Genomic DNA, 19,418 nt, shown 5'->3' with positions numbered 1-19,418 from the left:
GTGCCTCCTGGATTTTAATGCCTGTTTCCTTCCCCAAATTAGGCAAGTTCTCTGCTATAATTTGCTCCAATATACCTTCTGCCTCTCTCTTTCTTCTTCTGGGATCTCAATTATTCTAATATTGTTTCATCTTATGGTATCACTTAGCTCTCGAATTCTGCCCTTGTGATGCAGTGGTTCTTTCTCTCTCTTTTTCTCAGCTTCTTTATTCTCCATCATTTGGTCTTCTATATCACTACTTCTCTCTTCTGCCTCATTTATCCTAGCAGTTAGAGCCTCCATTTTTTATTGCACCTCATTAATAGCCTTTTTGATTTTGACTTGGTTAGATTTTAGTTCTTTTTTTTTCTCAAAGTGTTTCTCTAGTATCTTCCATGCTTTTTTCAAGCCCAGCTAGTATCTTTATAATCGTCACTCTGAACTCTCTCGTTCTGACATGTTACTAATGTCCGTATTGAGTAGGTCCCTGGCAGTCAGTACTGCCTCTTGTTCTTTTTTTTGAGGTGATTTTTTCCATCTTGTCATTTTGTCCAGAAGAGAATAGATGAATGAGAGAACAAAATGCTAACAAGGTAACAATGACCCCAGAAAAATATACACTAAACAAATCAGAAGAGACCTGAAACCAGGGGAAAAGAAAGGGAAAGAAAGAAAAAAGAAAAAGGGAAAAAAAAGAATATGTTCAAATATGATCAGGCTGGTGAATAGATCAGTGCCACACTGATTTTGGGCATATTTTGGTCTGTTAGAAGAAATTGCCTCCCAAAATTTTAAAGAAAGAAAAACATATATGTACAAAATAAGGGTAAGTATGATGAAGGGATGGAAAATGACTTAAAGACAAAAATTATATAAGATTTTATAAAAGGAATTGATAAGAAGTTGGTTGAAAAAATAAAGAAGAGAAATTTTAAAAAAAGGGAGAAAATGTGAGCAGGCAGGAGACTAGAACAAAGCCATACACTAGAGACTTAGGGTATATTTTGGTCTGCTAGAAGAAACATATACAAAAATTTTAAAGAGAGAACAACTTATATATATACAAAAAATAAGATTAACTACAATGAAGGGATAGAATATGACTCTAAAATTTAAAAATAAAAAAGATTTTAAAAAAAGGGATTGATAAGATGTTGGTTGAAAAAGGAAAAAGTAAAAATTCAAAAAAACAGAAAAAGAAAAAGAAAATTAAAAAAATTAACTTTGAAAGACTAAAGAATCATGGGGAAAAAAGCCATGAATTCTATGTGCAGTATTCCCCTAGTGCTAGCGTTCTGCCGTTCTCATTGATCGGTAAACTTGGTCTTGGCTGGCTGTTCTCGCTGATCTTCTGGGGAGGGGCCTGTTGCCGTGATTCTCAAAAGTCTTCACTGAGGCAGAATTGTACCGCCCGTGCTGGGGGCCGCGCTAAGTAATCTGCTCGGTTTGCTCTCGGGAGCTTTTGTTCCCTGCGAGCTTTCCCTTCGGCTTTGGAGGATGAGAGTGAAAATGGCGGCCTCCCCATCTCTGCCCCCGAGGAGCCGAGAACTTGGGCCCTCCCCTCAGTGCGCCCCCACAGAAATGCAGTAAATCACTCCTGTCTCCTCAGTCTCCGGCCGTACTCTGTGCGCACCCGGCCTGTGACCGAGCGTTTCTATCTCTGGCCCCTGACCCCGGGTGGAGTCTCCAAACCCAGCAGATCCCCGCGGTGCACTCCCGCGCGGCTCCTCCCGGGGGAGGAAGGTGAGTCTCTCCGGATCTGCCGCTTGTGGGGTCCCTGCTGGAAGAGCAGTGGCCCGACTGTGCCGCGGATCACAGTTTATGGCAACCCAGAGCTGAGAGCCCACTCCTCGGGTCTGTCTCTGCAGCCGGCTTCCCCGCTCCGATCCCTGGGAGCTCTGCCGCACTCAGGCACCCCCGGTCTTTCTGTGACCCCGAGGGTCCTGAGACCACACTGTCCCGCGAGGGTTCCACCCCTGCTTAGCCACTGGAGTGACATCCCTCAGCAGAAGCGATTTCTAAAAGTTCCGATTTTGTGCTCCGCTGCTCTGTCACTTGCCGGTAGTGGCTGATGGAGGCTCCCTCCCCCACCATCTATCCTCCAGAATATCGACTCGGATTCACTTCTCCGCACGTCCTACCTTCCAGAAAGTGGTCGCTTTTCTGTTCAGAGAGTTGCTGCTATTCTTTTCTTTGCTCTCCTGTTGAGTTCGTTCGTAGGTGTTCAGAATGGTTTGATAGTTATCTAGCTGAGTTCCTCAGACTAGACCTATATGGTTATTTTTCAACCAAGCTGAACGCATTTCAGAAAAAAACAAATTTGGGGCACCTGAGTGGCTCAGTTGGGTAAGTACCTGCCTTCAGCTCAGGTCATGATATCTGGGTCCTGGACCAAGTCCCGTTGTAGCCGGCTCCCCGCTCAGCAGGGAGTCTGTTTCTCCCTCTCCTTTTGTCCTTCCCCCCAGTTGTTTGCTCTCACTCTCTCAAATAAATAAAGTCTTTAAAAAATTATGAATGACTGACACTAAATTATTACTTCAGTGGATTTTGAGAAATGAGCAGAAAGAATTTCAGTTGTTTTAAAATATGTTTCAATATTAAATATTGCACATTTATCCTGAGAATATTATAGCTATTTTCTGGGTTAGTCTGCACAGTTATTCGTTAGACTGCTGCGTTTTCCTGCACACTAAAATTGTCACTGCATTTACTATATTAAGTTTTGTTTTTCCATATTTGGACCTTTAGATCCAAGTAATTGAAGTCTTATAATATTCCCTCTAGCTCCTTGATCTTTAACCACAACTGGGATTAGTTAGACTGGCCCAGCTCCAGGTTTAATAAATCAGTTGTGGAAACCACTATTTACTACATAGAATTCAAGTTCTTTCAGTGTGTCCAGGATTGCCAGCTTGACATCCAGCTGTCATGCATCTTTTCACTTTTCTTTCCTGGTCTACAGAGTGCTGTATCATATTTGCTCCTCTCACTGTGACCACTCATGATTTTGTTCAACAGGAAAATATGTTCCTAGTTTTGTAAGTGATAGTATTACCTAAGTAAAATATATATATATTAGATAGTGGAGAACAGTATGATAGCACTATGCAAAAGATTGATCCCCATCATAATCTATAATGATAGTCCTAGTGATAATAAAGGACAGAAGTGGCTAATTTATGGTGGCACATGTGTTTGTCTTTCAAACAAGTGTAAGCATAGGAAAAAATTAATTACATTTAATAAGCTCATACTAAGTGCTAGACATTAGCTAAGTGCTTTATGAGCATGGTCTAATTTAATTCTCACCACACATTTCCTAGACAGGTATTAGTAAATAGTATTATGTCCACTTTTTATATGAGAAAACTGTAAATTAGAGGAGACATGCACAAAGTTATAAGGTGTCACAGCCAGGACCCAAACACAGTTGGGACTGCCTTCTGGATGTCCTTTTTAAGGTATTTTTCCCTAAGTGTTTTCCAATAGGAGAGGCTTCCGCGTCTCTGGGGAATGCCTGTCAATCTGTGGGTATTGCAGCCCAGGTACTGCCAAATTAGAACCAGCAGAATCTTTGATCTGCTTTACAAAGCAGCTTCATCACTTCTTTGGTTAACTCTGACTGTCTAATTTACAGTATCCTCCAATTACTTCCAACCTTGAGAGAACACATCAAGAATTGTATATGATAAATTTGAGATTACACTTCATTACAACCAAAATATATAGTATACCAGTTGTCTTTGTACACACAATATTCATTGTACTTAGGTCAGTTTTATGTCTGTCTTGATACTCAAATAATTCTAACTGGCACATTTAATGGTGAGGAACTCTGTGATACTTTTTGCGGGGCAAGGGGAAGCTGAGTTTTGGTTGTAATGAAATGTTTCCTTGTCTCGAGATGAGACATAGAAAGCAGCATCTCTCTCTTTTTTTTTTTAAGATTTTATTTATTTATTTGAGAGAGAGAGAGCACAAGACGGGGGAGCGGGAGAGGGAGAAGCAGACTCCCTGCTAAGCAGGGAGCCTGATGTGGGACTCGATTCCGGGACTCCAGGATCATGACCTGAGCCAAAGGCAGTTGCTTAACCAACTGAGCCACCCAGGCGCCCCTAGCAGCATCTCTCTTGTGCAGATGATTTGCAGAACTCTGGGATGGGCATATTCATCATTCTAACAGATTGCTGGCATTAGAAATTCGAATAGAATTATTAAATCCTGAACAGTTTTCCTACATCCCTACCTCTCCTCCTAACTTAGTCCCTATTTCCATGTTTCTGGAAGGGAATCAATCAGACTTTACTCTTTTCTTCCATCTCCCACAGCCAATTAGTCCCCCCAAAATATGAAATTTTACTTTGTTGATTCTTGAATCTATGCCATGCTCTCCCTTCATGTTGCACCTGATTTTGCCCCAGGTCTGTCACCGCCTTTCTGAATTAGGCAATTTCCTGTCTCTACCAGATCCAATCCACCAGCAGCACAGGCAGACCAAGCTTTTGCAAACCAAGCGTGACTGTGACACACACCCGCTTAAAATAAGATTTCCATGGCTCCAATGGTCTACAGATGAAAATCACAGACTTTCTATGACCTAACTGCTCTCTACCATTTCAACCTTCAGCCAAAATGTGGAGCTACTCTTTCTCAGACTCATCCAGCTTTGTCTTACCTGCTCTCACATGACTTCTCCTTCTGCCTCGAACACCTTTCCCCCTATTTTGCTTCAGAGTCCAGGTTGGGTGTTGTTCCTGCGTGCCCCATAGCACCTTGTGTATACCATAGCATCCTTCATGACTGACTCACCTGTTTCATTAGTTTGTCTGTCTGTCTGCTCCAGTAGACTCCTGCTTTTAGAGTCAGGGGCTGAGTATAATTTTATCATTATGTATGTAGCCATAAAATGCTGATATGACATGTAGAGGGCATGCCATACCTGCATGCTGAACAAGACCATGAATGATTTGAATGTATTCATTAGTGGAAAAGAAGGTCTGATTTTATTCTTGTCCTTACCCATAAGTACTCTCTCCATTAGACCCAGACTTTCCTAAGATTATATGATTTTAGGGCATTTTGTCTGAAATCCATCCTGTCTCTTAATTTTTTCTCTATAAGGTGGATATGGCACACACTTAAAATACTTAAATTATGTTTTTGGGTTAATGGCCTTGGAGATCTATAAGGGCTCAAGAAAAAATAAATCTGAATATATGATTTTCCTAATCTATCCAAAGATAAAGAAAATACTGCAGTAGATATTTCAGGGATACTGCATTTGTTGTTAAAAGTCAGCTTAAATTTTAGTTAAAAATACTATAGTTGATATCTGGTTTACCTCATTCACATGTTTGGATTTTATCAAATATAAAACTTCATTTATTCTTTGTGACCATAAATAATAGAGTAGGTTCATAAGTACAAGTTCAAATTCTGGCCTTCTGTGACTGAGGATCTGCATATATCTCTTACTCTTCAGCACATAGATCCAGACAAAAATGACAAGTTGAATTCTCTCATCCTTTAGATCTCAGCTTAGATGTCACTTCCAATGACATCTGTCTTTGATCACCAGACTGCACTAGTACCCCTGTATTTTTCCTATCATTTCAGTTTTTAAAGCATAAATTATTTCTTTGCTTGAGACATTTCAGAAGCAGCAAATGTACTTACATAAAATCCAAATGGTTCTCATGGCCCACAAAGCAAGACATGTTCTGACACCTGCTCACCTTGTGAAGGTATCAGGCTGTCCAATCCTTCACTCACCCTATAGGAAGAACCACACAGCTGCCTCTCCATTAGTTTCAAACATGCCACCCTGTTACTGAAAGATTTTTCCTGAATCCCTTCACCTGTTGGGCTCACACTATCCTTTATGACCAGCTTCAGTGTTACCTTCTCAGGGGGGAGTCTTACCTACTGATTAAATTAAGCACTGTTCACAACCATGATTCTTTGTCTTTTTAATTGAAGTATATTTGACATACAACATCCTATTAATTTCAGGTGTACATTATAGTGATTTGATATTTTTATATGAAATGATTTCCATGATAAATCTAGGTACCATATGTCACCATACAAAATTGTTACAAAATTATTGAATATATTCCTTATACATTACATTCCCATGTCTTATTTTATAACTGGAGGATTGGACAACTTAGTCTCCTTCACCTATTTTGCCCACCTCCCAGTCACTCCCTACTTTGGTAACCCACAGTTTGTTTCCTATGATTCTGTTTCAATTTGTTTTTTAGATTCCACATATAAATGAAATCATTCAGTATTTGTCTTTCTCTGAGATATTTCGCTTAGCATAATACAGTCATGTATATATATGGAGAGCGAGAGAGAGAGAGAGAGAGAGAGAACACAGTATGGAAATTCTTCAAAACATATCTCTTTGAGTTGGTGCTTTTGTTTTCTTCGGCTAAATACCCAGAAGTGTAATTACTCGATCTTATGGTAGTTTTAACCTTTGAGGGAACTCCATACTGTTTTCCATAGTGGCTACACCAATTTACATTCCCACCAACAGTGTGCAAGTGTTTTGTTTTCTCTACATCTATGCCAACACTTCTTATTTTTTGTCTTTTTGACAGTTGTCAATCTGACAGGTGTGAGGTAATCTTACGGTTTTGAATGGCATTTCCCTGGTGATTAGTGATGTTAAACATCTTTTGGTGTTCCTGTTGGCTATCTGTAGGTCTTCTTTAGAAAAATTACTATTCAAGCTCTGTACCCATTTTTAATTGGGTTGTTTACTTGGTTGTTTTTGATATTAAGGTGCGTAAGTTCTTTGTATATTTTGGATATTAACCCCTTATCGAATATATGATTTGCAAATATCTTCTCCCATTCAATAGGTTGCCCTTTCATTTATCGATGTTGTCTTTCACTGTGCAAAAACTTTGATGTATTCCCAATACATCAACAAAAGTTTTTTTAGCTTTTGTTGCCCTTGCCTAAGGAGGTGGGTCCAAAAACATGCTGCTATAAGACCAACGTCAAAGAGCTTACTATGTTTCCTTCTAGGAGATTTGTGGTTTCAGGTCTTACATTCAAGTCTTTTAATCCATTTTAATTTATTTTTGTTTATGGCGTAAGAAAGTGGTCAGGTTTTCCCAACACCATTTTCTGAAAAGACAGTCTTTTCCCTGTTGTATATGCATGCCTCCTTTGTCATAGTTTAATTGACCATAATTGTGTGCATTTATTTCTGGCCTCTCTCTTCTATTCCATTGATTTATGTGTCTGTTTTTGTGCTGGTACCATACTGTTTCAATTACTATAGCTTTGCAGTGTAGGTTGAAATCAGGGATCATAACACCTCTAACTTTGTTCTCTCTCAGGATTGGTTTGGCTATTTGGGGTCTTTTGAGGTTCCAGATACATTTCAGGATTCTTTGTTGTGATTCTTTGGAAAATGACATTGGTAATTTGAAGAGATTACATTGAATCTGTAGTTCGCTTTGGATAGTATGGACATTTTAAAATAATTTTCTTCCAATCCGTGAGCATGGTTTATCTGTCCATTTATTTGAGTCATCCTCAATTTCTTTCATCAGTGTCATAGTTTTCAGAATACAAGTTTTTCACTTCCTTGGTTAAATTTACTCCTAGGTAATTTTTTTTCAAAGATTTTATCCATTTATTTTGAGAGAGAGAGAACGAGAACGAGCTAGGGGGAGGGGTAGAGGGAGAGGAAGAAGCAGACTCCCTGCTGAGCTGGGAGCCCGATGTGGGGCTCGATCCCAGGACCCTGGATCATGACCCAAGCTAAAGGCAGACACTTAACTGACTGAGGCACCCAGGCACCCCCTTAAGTAATTTTTTTGATGAAGTTGTAAATGTGATTTTCTTAATTTCTCTTTCTTGATAGCTTGTTATAGTGTAGAGAAATGCAACCTATTTCTGTATATTAATTTTTGTGACTTTTACTGAATTCATTTATTAGTTCTGGTAGTTTTGGTGGACTCTAGGGTTTTCTGTATACAGTATCATGTCATTTGCAAATAGTGACAGTTTAATTCTTTTCCAATTTAGATGCCTTTTTTTCCTTGCCTAATTGCTGTAACTAGGGCTTCCTGTACCATGTTGAATAAAAGTGACAAGAGTGGGCATTCTTGCCTTTTTCCTGATCATAGAGGAAAAGCTTTTAGTTTTTACCCTTGAGTATGATGTTAGCTGAGGGTTTGTCATATATGACCTTTCTTCTGTTGAGGTGTGGTTCTTCTATACTCACATTGTTGAATTTTTATCATGTTGATAAATGTCAGATGTTGAATTATGTCAGATGCTTTTTCTGCATCTGTTGAGATGATCATATGATTTTTAGCCTTCATTTTTGTTAATGTAGTATATAAGGTTGATTGATTTGCAGATGTTGAAACATCCTTGGCATAAATTCCACATAATCATGGGGTATAATTCTTTTATATATTTTTTAAGATTTATGTCAGTGAGAGTGAGCAGGGGAGGGGCAGAGGGAGAGGGAGATAAGCAGATCTCCCACTGAGCAGGGAGCCCATTGCAGGACTTGATCCCAGGACACCAAGATCATGACCTAAGCCAAAATCAAGAGTTAGACGCTTAACCGACTGAGCCACCCAGGTGCCCCGTGGTGTATAGTTCTTTTAATGTAATGCTGAATTTGGTTTTCTAATAGTTTGTTGAGGATTTTTGCATCTATTTTCATCAAGGATATTGGCCGGTAATTTTTTTTTTTTCAGTGTCTTTGGTTTTGGTATCAGGGTAATGCTGGCCTTGTAAAAGGAGTTTGGAAGCAGTCCTTCCTCTTCATTTTTTGGAGAGTTTTTTTAATTACTACTTCAGTATCATTATTTGTAATTGGCCTATTCAGATTTTCTGTTTCTTCATAATTCAATCTTGAAAGGTTGTGTTTCTGGGAATTTATCATTTTCTTCTAGGTTATCCTATTTGTTGGTATATAATTATAGTAGTCTGCTATGATCCTTTATAGTTCTGTGGTATCAGTTTAACTTCTATTTCTGATTTTATATATGGGTCCTGTTTTTCTCTTGAAAACTCTGCCTAGAGGCTTATTGGTTTTTTTTTTTTTTAATATATTTTCAAAAAAAAAAAAAGCTCTTAGTTGTGCATTGATCTTTTTTTTTTTTAAGATTTTATTTATTTATTTGAGAGAGAGAGAATGAGAGACAGATAGCAAGAGAGGGAAGAGGGTCAGAGGGAGAAGCAGACCCCCCGCTGAGCAGGGAGCCCAATGTGGGACTCCATCCCGGGACTCCAGGATCATGACCTGAGCCGAAGGCAGTCGCTTAACCAACTGAGCCACCCAGGCGCCCTGCATTGATCTTTTCTATTTTTAAAGTCTCTATTTAATGTATTTCCACTCAGATTATCATTTCCTTCTTCTTCCAAATTTGGAATTTGTTCATTTTTTACTCTTAGGTGTAAAGTTAGATGGTTTATTTGGGATTTTACTTGAGGTAGGCCCGTATCACTATAAACTTTCCTCTTAGAACTGCTTTTGCTGTATCCTATAGATTTTGAAAAGCTGTGTTTACATTTTTATTTTCATTTGTCTCAAGGCATTTATTTCCAACCTTGATTTCTTTATTGACACATTGTTTAGTAGCATGTGTTTTAGGTCTCCACATGTTTTGTTTTTTTCTAGTTATCTTCTTGTGATTGATTTCTAGCTTCACACTATTGTGGTCAGAAAAGATGCTGGATATAATTTTAATCTTCTAGAATTTATTGTAACTTGTTTTGCAGTTTAACATGTGATCTATCCTGGAGAATGTTCAATGTGCACTTCAAAAAAAAAGTGTAGTCTGAAGTTTTTAGATGAAATGTTCTCTATATATCTGTTAAGCCCATTTGGTCTAATATGTTGTTTAAGGCCCATTTTTTCTTATTGATTTTCAGTCTGGATGATCTATTCATTGATGCAGGTAGGGTGTTAAAGTCCCCTTACTATTTTGTATTACTGTCAATTTTTGCCTTTATGTCTGCTAAAATTTGCTTTACATATTTACAAATGTTATATTGTCTTCTTGGAGTCACAGTCTTTGTTTTAAGTGCTCCTCCAGCTTTATTTCCATTTGCATGAAATATCTTTTTCTATTCCTTCACTTTCAATCTGCATGTGTTTTAAGATCTAAAGTAAGTCTTTTATAAGCAGCATATAAATAGATCTTGTTTTTATCCATTCAGCCACCCTATGCCTTTTGATTGGATCATTTAGTCTAGTTACATTTAAAATGTACTGATAGGGGGCGCCTGGGTGGCTCAGTTGGTTAAGCAACTGCCTTCAGCTCAGGTCATGATCCTGGAGTCCTGAAATCAAGTCCCACATCAGGCTCCCTGCTCGGCGGGAAGTCTGCTTCTCCCTCTGACCCTACCCCCCTCATGCTCGCTCGCTCTCTCTCAAAAAAAAAAAAAAAAATGTACTGATAGGTATATGCTTATTGCTATTTTATTGTTTTCTGATTGTTTTTGTAGTTCTTCTCTGTTTCTTCTCTTGATCTCTTGTGGTTTGATGGTTTTCTTTATTTTTTTGTAGGTTTTGGGATTTTGGGGTTCTTTTGTAGGTTTGGTTTTGGTTACTGTGAGGTTCACATATACCAACATTATAAATACAGCAGTCTGTTTTAAGGTGATAGTCACTTAATTTCCAGTGCATTCTAAAAGCACTACATTTGTACTCCCCCACCCCCACACACATTTTATGTTGCTGATGTCATATTTTACATCTTTTTGGTTTAATTTTCATATGAGATTTTTAAGTGGCTGATCCATTGCCTTTATTATATATTTGCCTTTATTAGTGAGATTTTTTTCTTTCATGTATTTTATTTTTAGTTATGACCTTTTCCACTTAAAGAACACATTTTAACTTTTCTTGGAAGTCTGGTTTAGTGATGATGAACTCCTTTAGGTTTTGCTTGTCTGGGAAACTAGGGATCCTGGGGCACACTGTGCTGGGGCTGCCTTAGTGGGATGCCTGGAGCTAGATCTAGACCGGGTGTGACCCGGGGAGGGGGGTCCCTGGGCATGCCATGCTTGGGACACCTTGGCCAGAGAGTTGAAGCTGGAGTAGGCATGGGCCAGGGATGCCAGGGCATGCTGCATCAACACCTACAATTCTTTATCATGAAACGTTATTTCTTTTGTGTCAGTTATCACAATTTGTAAACATATTTATTCGCTTTGCTCAAATTTAAGAACACCTTGAGAGTACTGATCTTAATCTTTCTTTTTAAACCAGTGTATTCTTGCGGCCTAATATAGGGAATGCAGGAGGAAAAAATATTTTGGGATGGATTTGTAAATAGTGTTTATCACATTCTGTTCATTTTCCTGTCTTTGCCACATATTTTAAGCTTCTCCAGAATAATTCTATTATTTTACCATCCAATAAATAGAATAGCATAGATATCAAATAACTAAATAGGGAGTTATCAAAAATCACACATATCAAGTAAAATATTTTCTTTTTGTGTACCTATTATATAAGTCAAATTTTAGCAAAATCCAGAGGAATAGGAACTATATTGCTTAACATTTTATTTTAGAAGCTAATCATATATAACCTATTATTGTGCTTACTATATATTTTTAAACTTTCTAAATATAAACTCAATCCTTATAAAGCTACCATAAGATAGTTTTTATGAGTTAAGTTCTATTATTTCCATTTTGGAGAGGAGGAAACCGAGGCAGGGCAAAGTAAAATATCCTAAGCCCACATATTCAGTAAATAGAGGCAGGGAGTCAGTGTAAATGTGGGTTTAAGCAAGGGATTTGAGGTATACTCCAGGGGTTACACTATATAATTGGTTCATTAAGGTAGTGAGATGAGCAAGAGGTAAATACAAGGAGGAAGTGAAGTTCGAGTCCATGATGACCTGGAAGTTTCTGGTTTGGGTATTCTTTTGACAAAAGAACACAAGATATGAAACAGATTGAAGTTAATGGGTTGAAATCTGGAAAGAGATATTTGAGCAGAAAGTTGTTATAGCAAAATAAGTGATAGTAGCAATTAAAAATTATAATTGCCATATATAAGTATTTACTATATTCTGAGCAGTCCATATGTTTTTATTATCAATAAAGATTATGACTAGTCATTTATGAATATGCTCTGACTTATTCAAAGAGATAGATAGGAGATTTATATGTCAGAGCCCTTACCAATTGCCATATATAGAAAATAGTTGAATTATTGGATTTCATTGAGCTCATGTAGAAAGAGTGTTGGGTGAAAAAGGAAGAAGCCAAGTACAGAATTTGAGGAAGATTTACCCAAGGTATTACCTAGAGAAGAGCAGCCACCAAACCATACTTGAAAGGAGAGAGTGAAACTTTTTTTTTTAATTGTAAGAATTACTATAATATTCTATTAATTCAGGAAAACTCACCCATGTTTTCTGATTGAAGTTCTGTGTCAAATATGATAGACATGCCATGTAAACTAAGGGCTGACTAGTGCCCATTGGATTGGGTAGATGTCAACAAGACCATTGGTAACCTTAGTCTCAGGGGGAATAATCCAGAAAAACTCTGGCTTCAGGGCAATCAGGATATAAGAATGTGGAAATAGGCTACTTTTATAAAAGAAAAGTCAGTAAAATTGAGTGTAGTTGAAGATAAATCAATGATTGGAAAATTCTCACTTAGTGACCTGTTTTTTGATGAGAGTATGGAACTCTGGTGTAGCTCCAGGCATGGAGAAAGTGGTGGGAATTTGGAAGTGACACTGAAAGGTGTTGAGATGTTTCTCTGTCATGGTTGTTTCTGATCTGAAGCCACCAAAGTTCAAAATTAAAGAAAATTTGTGAAAGAAACCAGCCAAATGCAGAAAATGTAACAGGTTTTTAGTAATATTTATGCAAATCAACAGGATCAAAAGACAGTGAAGATTTTAAAAAACAAATTTATTGAAGGGCTAAGTTCTACTTGCACATGGATGTGGATAATCATTTATAATTGCTGAACTTGGATACAGATTGTACTAACAGATTTTTCATTTAGAGTAGGTCCTTTTTCAGTTACACCTAATAGACACAGTAATAATTGTAGTATAATAGTTGTTTCACTGTTCAATATGCCATTTGGCAATAAAATTTTAGAGTAGTATACCTTAAGATCATACACAATTAAGATTTTTCTAGTATTTTGCCCAAAGAAATGTATTAGGATTCACAAGTGTGAACTACATATGTAATTTTAAAATTTCAGGTAGTCTCATTAGCAAAACTAAAAAGAAACAAGTGAAGTAAATGCTAATAACATTTATTGCAATACTAACAAACTTATAATTTTAACATGTAATCAATATAGTTTAACAATTGTCTTGAACATCACATGTCTATTTTACCCTAAAAGCACATCTCGATTCATGTTTCAAATAGGGATATCCACATTTCAGATGCTCAATAGCCACATGTGGTTAGTAGCTACCATGTTGGATAGTGAAGATTTAGAAACCATTTTATTGACTAATAAGAAATTCTGATTATTCATAGAGACCATAGAGAAAATAGTGTTTCTAGGTGACAATAGCTTATCCTTCAAGTCTTACCTCCATGTCATCTCTTTTGTGAGACTGTCTCTGAGCATCCTGGTCAAAACATACCTTCCCATACATATTTACCTAGCATGTGTTATATTGCTATATAATCTGTTGCATTATGTAATACTTTTTCCTTATATAAAATATTGACCTTCACAATGGCAAGAGTTATCTGCATATCTCCAACCCATAGTTTATTTAACAAATATTTTTTCACTGCATATTTATTATCAAGTATTGCTTTTTGTGCTCAAGATATACCTGTGGAGAATAAAATCACTGACCTTATAGGGATTACAGTTGTAGAAAATCAATGCCCAGTAAAAAAAAAAAAAATGTTGAATTAAAAGAAATTTAGGTTTTAACTTTTGGTGAGTCTCAAAACAATAGGTTAAACTTAACAAAATGATATTTAACAGGTGATGAATTTGTAAATAGTCTTGCAAATTGATTTAAAGCAAGAACATTTTATAGAGTTTTAGGATGGAAAAGAACTGGCTTGATGGTAGTTCACATGACTGAGTGGTTTTAAATGAATTGACTGAAATAAGGGAAATAGTTTTTCTTTAATATAAGTAGGCTTATCTAGCAGTGGTACCAGTTTGTACCACGTCTGTACAAATGTTCTGGGGACCAAAATTGAATATTGAGAATTCAGACATTTGCAAGTTTAGAAAATCCAGTGCAAGGGATCCAGGATGACAAGGAGATGTTGAAGCTTCTAGAGCAAACCTGGATGACTTTTAGTGTCTGCTGTCTTTAAGAAAATAAGACACTTGATGATGGGAGTTTATTGGAGAGGGGGCTTCTTCATTGTATGGGCCAATACTGTGGTTAACCTCCAGGAAGTGTGTTAGGTGGGACTGAAATACTTTCAAGATGATTAAGTAAAAATGGATATGTATCTGTCACAGACTACAGTGATGAGAATATAGGGGACCACTACTTTATAGTATGCTACGTGTTTTACACTATTTTTCTTCATCTTCCCTTTTATTTCTTTTAATTTGGGGGAATGATGCTCTTCTGGTCTGCATGCTTCTTTGCACCTGTGTATGTCTGTACTTTCTCAGTGAAAGCATTATGATTTATACTATATTTATCTTTGTAAATATATAGCTACCACGTTTGAGCTGCTTGGCTGCAGGGATCCTCTCTCATGATTTTGCCAATAACCAGCCCTATTGCTTACATAACTGGGATACTGGGTTAAAGAACTGAATTCTAAAATAGAAATTTAAGTTAACCCAGTATGCTTTTGCTGCTGTAGTATTCTAATTGCTTTCTTAACATCTTCTCTTCCCATCCTGAGTCCAATCAGAACGATTTTTTTTTTAAAACATATATGATCATATATCATGCAGTCCTTAAACCACATTGGTTATCTCCCACCGCTTTCTTTACTCCCCAGCCTTGTCAGCTCCAACCCTTGCTAACCGCTCGCTTGTGCCAAGTATAATCTTCCATATCACTTCTCCACCCCCATCCTAGCATCAGCCTTCAGGGATGAGTGAATCTGCCTTGTGTGGATCTGTTTGTTCTACTATAGACCTTTAAAAGATTGGGAATAATTATCACAGTTCTACCTTTACATTTAGTTCTCATTATTTAATAGTCTGCCCATTTCATTATAAGTTCCATGAGAAGTGTGCCTGCTTCTGTGTGCAACATTACATCATCATACCGAATGCCTGTAATAAATGGTTAACACACATTTGTTAACTGTATCTAAATTCATGAACAACCAACACATTATAAGTGCCATGTGTCTAGACTAAATCTTTTCTGTCTGCACTCAGAAGTATCGTCCATATGACAGAAAAGACATACGAGAAAAACCTCTTAAACTATATAATCTTGTGCTTACTTAAGCAGAAAATATTCTTTTTAATACAGGGATTATCTCCATAGACCCTGTAGAGCACTTAATACTTGTTCTATGTAAAGGTTAAATTTTATTTTTTATATGTGCTCATGTAGTTAGAAATTAATATTCTAAGTCATTGAAATGTTAAAAACACTTCATTTTTCTCAGCTTCAGGCAAGATTGAGAAATAAACTCTATAAGATATTAATATCCTTAATAGGTACTGAACCTGAGGGCTGACACACCTATGGGTTCTTTCATGTTTCAGTTTTACTGAGCACTGTACTTGAGTGTTAAAAAGTAAGTTTATCAGTAGCATGAAAATATGTTTACAATAGAATGTAAGAAATACTTGTTTTATATGTTAAAATAAAATAGCATATAAAACAAATATAACCTATAAAAATCATTATATATTTTATATATATATATGACAAGATTCATTGTGATTATATGAAGGAAAGAGAATTGGGAATTTTGAAATATTTTGCCTAAATACAGATTTAAATTAAAAGAGCATCTAATTAGGGGCACCTGGGTGGCTCAGTTGGTTAAGCATCTGCCTTTGGCTCAGGTCATGATCTCAGGGTCCTGGGATCGAGCCCCACATCGGGCTCCCTGCTCAGCGGGAAGCCTGCTTCTCCCTCTCCTACTCCCCCCGCTTGTGTTCTCTCTCTCGCTGTCTCTCTCTGTGTGTCAAAAAAAAAAAAAAAAAAAGAGCATCTAATTATTACATAATATCTTACTCTCTTCATAGCCTCATTCACTTTTATGCCCATTCATTTCTTGTATCCTCTTGCACTCGTTTGGATATTTGTTCCCCCTCAATTCTGCTTCCAATGTGGGTGAGAGATTTCTCATATTCCTGCCCCCACCATCATGATTCTGATACTCACCTTTCCATTCTCTCTACCTGACTTCTCAGGAAATAGTATTTTATCTTTCTGTTGCAATTACTTTTATTTTGGGGGGAACCGTATAAAAAGTTTCAGAAGCTCTATTTATACATTAATCTAAAATGTTATTCATCCATATATCTTATAATTTACTGGTGTGTCTTTCTCTGAACTAGCAAATTGTCACTTGAGCTCTTAGCTTGTATCTCAGTTACCTTCTATGGAGCACTAGGCTCATAGTGTTCTAGAAAGTGCAAAGGCTCTGGGGCAGATGGAAGTAGAGGACTCTTCATTCCCACCTATTGCATTTTATTTCATTGACCATAGGCAGGTTGTTTCACATGCTTAAAACATCATCAAACAAGACGACACATACCCCCAGAGAATTATCCTGAGGGCCAAATGATAAGTCCTATTTGCAGATCTCCATTTTTCACCTTACTGCCTTTTCTCTCATTTAATCTTTAGTGCACATGCCTTGCCATATATTTGCTACACCTTCTACTTTGTTACCTAATTTCATTGTTTTGCTTGGGTCTGAGGAGAAATTTTGAGTTCACATTCTTGGTTAGCCAGAGGATAACAATGATAATTTCTCTCTGGCACACAAACAAGTGCCTGCCACTCTACTAATTCTACTTACATTATTCCCCAATCTCTCTAATTTACCCTCATAACATTTGTCTATAATTATCATATGTGGCTAGGCTCTGTTAGTTTGAGTTACTTGCACAAAATCACACAGCTAATATGTGAAAAGGTTGGACTTTTATCCAAGGCCATTTTGACAGCAAAGCTATATATTTGTTTTCAAGGCCCATGCCAGAACATTACAATAGAAAAGGCATTATTTAATCAAGTGCTTAGATTTTTTTTTTTTTAGTTTGAGGTAGAGGATGTCTCATCTAGTCATTGCTTTTAATTTTTCTGAATTACAGTGATGTCCTTCTTGGCTTTATACTTCATTTTCAAATGTATGTTTAATGCCAAACTAAAACCTTATATTTTAAATATAAATATTTCAAGTGTCTTTTAAAAAACAGGCTGAGAGTAATGGTCCCTTTGGGCCTGTTAGATCTTCAAGAAAAAAAAGTTGGCTTATGTAATAAAAAGGTAAGTAAAGATAATTCTTTATATATTTTGAACTCCAAAATTCAAGAATACTTTTTTTTAAACTTAATTCAAGCACCCATGAAATCTGATGTGTTCCCAATTCAGCTAGCATCACAGTCATCCATAGCCTGAGTGAAGCAGAATCTTTCTTAGTAATGTATACTTATTAAAAATACAAAGAGTGTATTCAGGTGGTTTAAACCCAAATAATAGCCAGTGAATCTGGTGTCCTTTAGCTTTCTAGTGCTACCATGTGCTTTATTATTTTTGATAAATCTCTCTTTGGCTAAGCTGAAAATCTCACCACCTCTCTCTCCAGATAGAATGTGTAAAGACCACGTTCAGTATTTCATCCTGAAAGTGAGATTCAATTTACTATAGAAAAGCTTTTAATCTTCATATATGGCCTGACATACTGGGTTTTCTTTAACAGCAGAGTTTCTTAGACAAGTACAAGGCATTTCTTCAAAGAACCTGACCAAATGCTAAAATCCATTTCCTTCTAAAATTGCAGTTGTTAAATTAGACCTAAAACATTTATAAATGTCACTTTGCCTTTCCAGCAATTAAGGAGTTAAAAAAAAAACCTTTGTGTTGCATAGCTTTGAAATTATTATATTTATCCTGAACTGGCCCTTCAATATGCTCTAGCAAATACTTTGGAGGTTGCCTTAAAGAGGGAGACATCAGTTCTGAACAGGTGTGGAAAAGGGTTTCTTGATGTATAAAAGTGTCCTATTTCAAAGGCATTTTAGCAATTTTAGCACATCTACTGCTGTGAATTCCCATGCAAGTGGGTGGCCAATTCATTTCCCTTTAAAGAAGTCAAGATCATTGGCCTAATTTCACCATGATGAGGGGCAGTTGGTGATTTACTGAAACTTTCCCTTTCCTGTCTCATTGTTTTAGTGTTGATCCTCCTGATCATCACCATGAGAAGAAGGAAAAAAGAACCTCTCATTTTTGATGAGGAGAGAGATATCAGAGAAAATATCGTGAGATATGATGACGAAGGTGGGGGAGAGGAAGACACAGAAGCTTTCGACATGGCCGCACTAAGAAATCTCAACGTCATCAGAGATACCAAGACTCGGAGGGATGTGACTCCAGAAATTCAGTTCTTGAGTCGACCAACTTTTAAAAGCATCCCAGATAATGTCATTTTTCGGGAATTTATTTGGGAAAGACTGAAAGAAGCTGATGTGGATCCCTGTGCCCCCCCCTATGATTCCTTGCAGACATATGCATTTGAAGGAAATGGCTCAGTGGCTGAATCACTCAGCTCCTTAGATTCCATCAGCTCAAACTCTGATCAGAATTATGACTACCTAAGTGACTGGGGGCCTCGCTTTAAACGACTTGCAGATATGTATGGAACTGGCCAGGAGAGTTTGTACTCATAGCCCCGGAACCTTAATTTGAAACGTACTGAAGAAAAAGTCAAAGCAAAAAACCCCACTCCATACAGAAAACGAGAACTCAACTTAACTAGAGAAAATGGTTGTAAATATCTCTCCATTTTTAACTGTTTAGGTTTTCACCTTGGTGAAGCATATCTTCATTAGACTTATCTAACCACAGACTCTGAGCATTTGAAGGCTTTTTGATAAAATGAAATGCTCAGTGGTTTGTGAATAGATAGCAACTCTCAGATACCTGCAAAGCACCTAACCTCAATGAGTAAGTAGTGCCCTGTGTTGTCCGTGAACCAAGTGTGCACTGTAGTGAGAAGAACAGAACACGATGAGTCACTGAAAAGTCCTGGAACTTCTTGCATATCAAAACTTGGGACAAATTTAATTTACAGTGATGCGGTTAGCTTGCCAGATTATAGAATCCAGCAGAATTTCATTGCTGTTGGGTAGCAAATATATTTCATTTAGCAATATATAAATTCTTAGAAAATCCTCCCCAATCCTCCAATACAAGCCAATAAAATTTGGTTTAAGGCGACATAAACCGTTGTTTAGCAAATAAATTATGAAGTGTTCCA

At 37.1% G+C, this 19,418-nt stretch overlaps 1 protein-coding gene across 2 annotated transcripts in view; it reads left to right on the top strand.

Annotated features, from left to right (window-relative positions):
- The window catches only part of CDH7 (cadherin 7), a 115,923-nt gene extending 96,913 nt beyond the window's left edge, over positions 1-19,010 (top strand). For both annotated transcript variants that reach the window (XM_034996333.1, XM_034996334.1), the window contains one exon: positions 18,335-19,010. In XM_034996333.1, the coding sequence (XP_034852224.1) occupies positions 18,335-18,828 (494 nt within the window). In that variant the 3' untranslated portion in view covers positions 18,829-19,010. The remainder of the gene's footprint in view (positions 1-18,334) is intronic.
- Positions 19,011-19,418: the final 408 nt, after the last annotated feature.

This window comes from Mirounga leonina, unplaced genomic scaffold, assembly GCF_011800145.1.
Source record: "Mirounga leonina isolate KUSES-001 unplaced genomic scaffold, KU_Mleo_1.0 Mir_93, whole genome shotgun sequence".
Classification (NCBI taxonomy): Eukaryota; Metazoa; Chordata; class Mammalia; order Carnivora; family Phocidae; genus Mirounga; species Mirounga leonina.
This window is presented reverse-complemented; position numbering and strand designations above follow the sequence as displayed.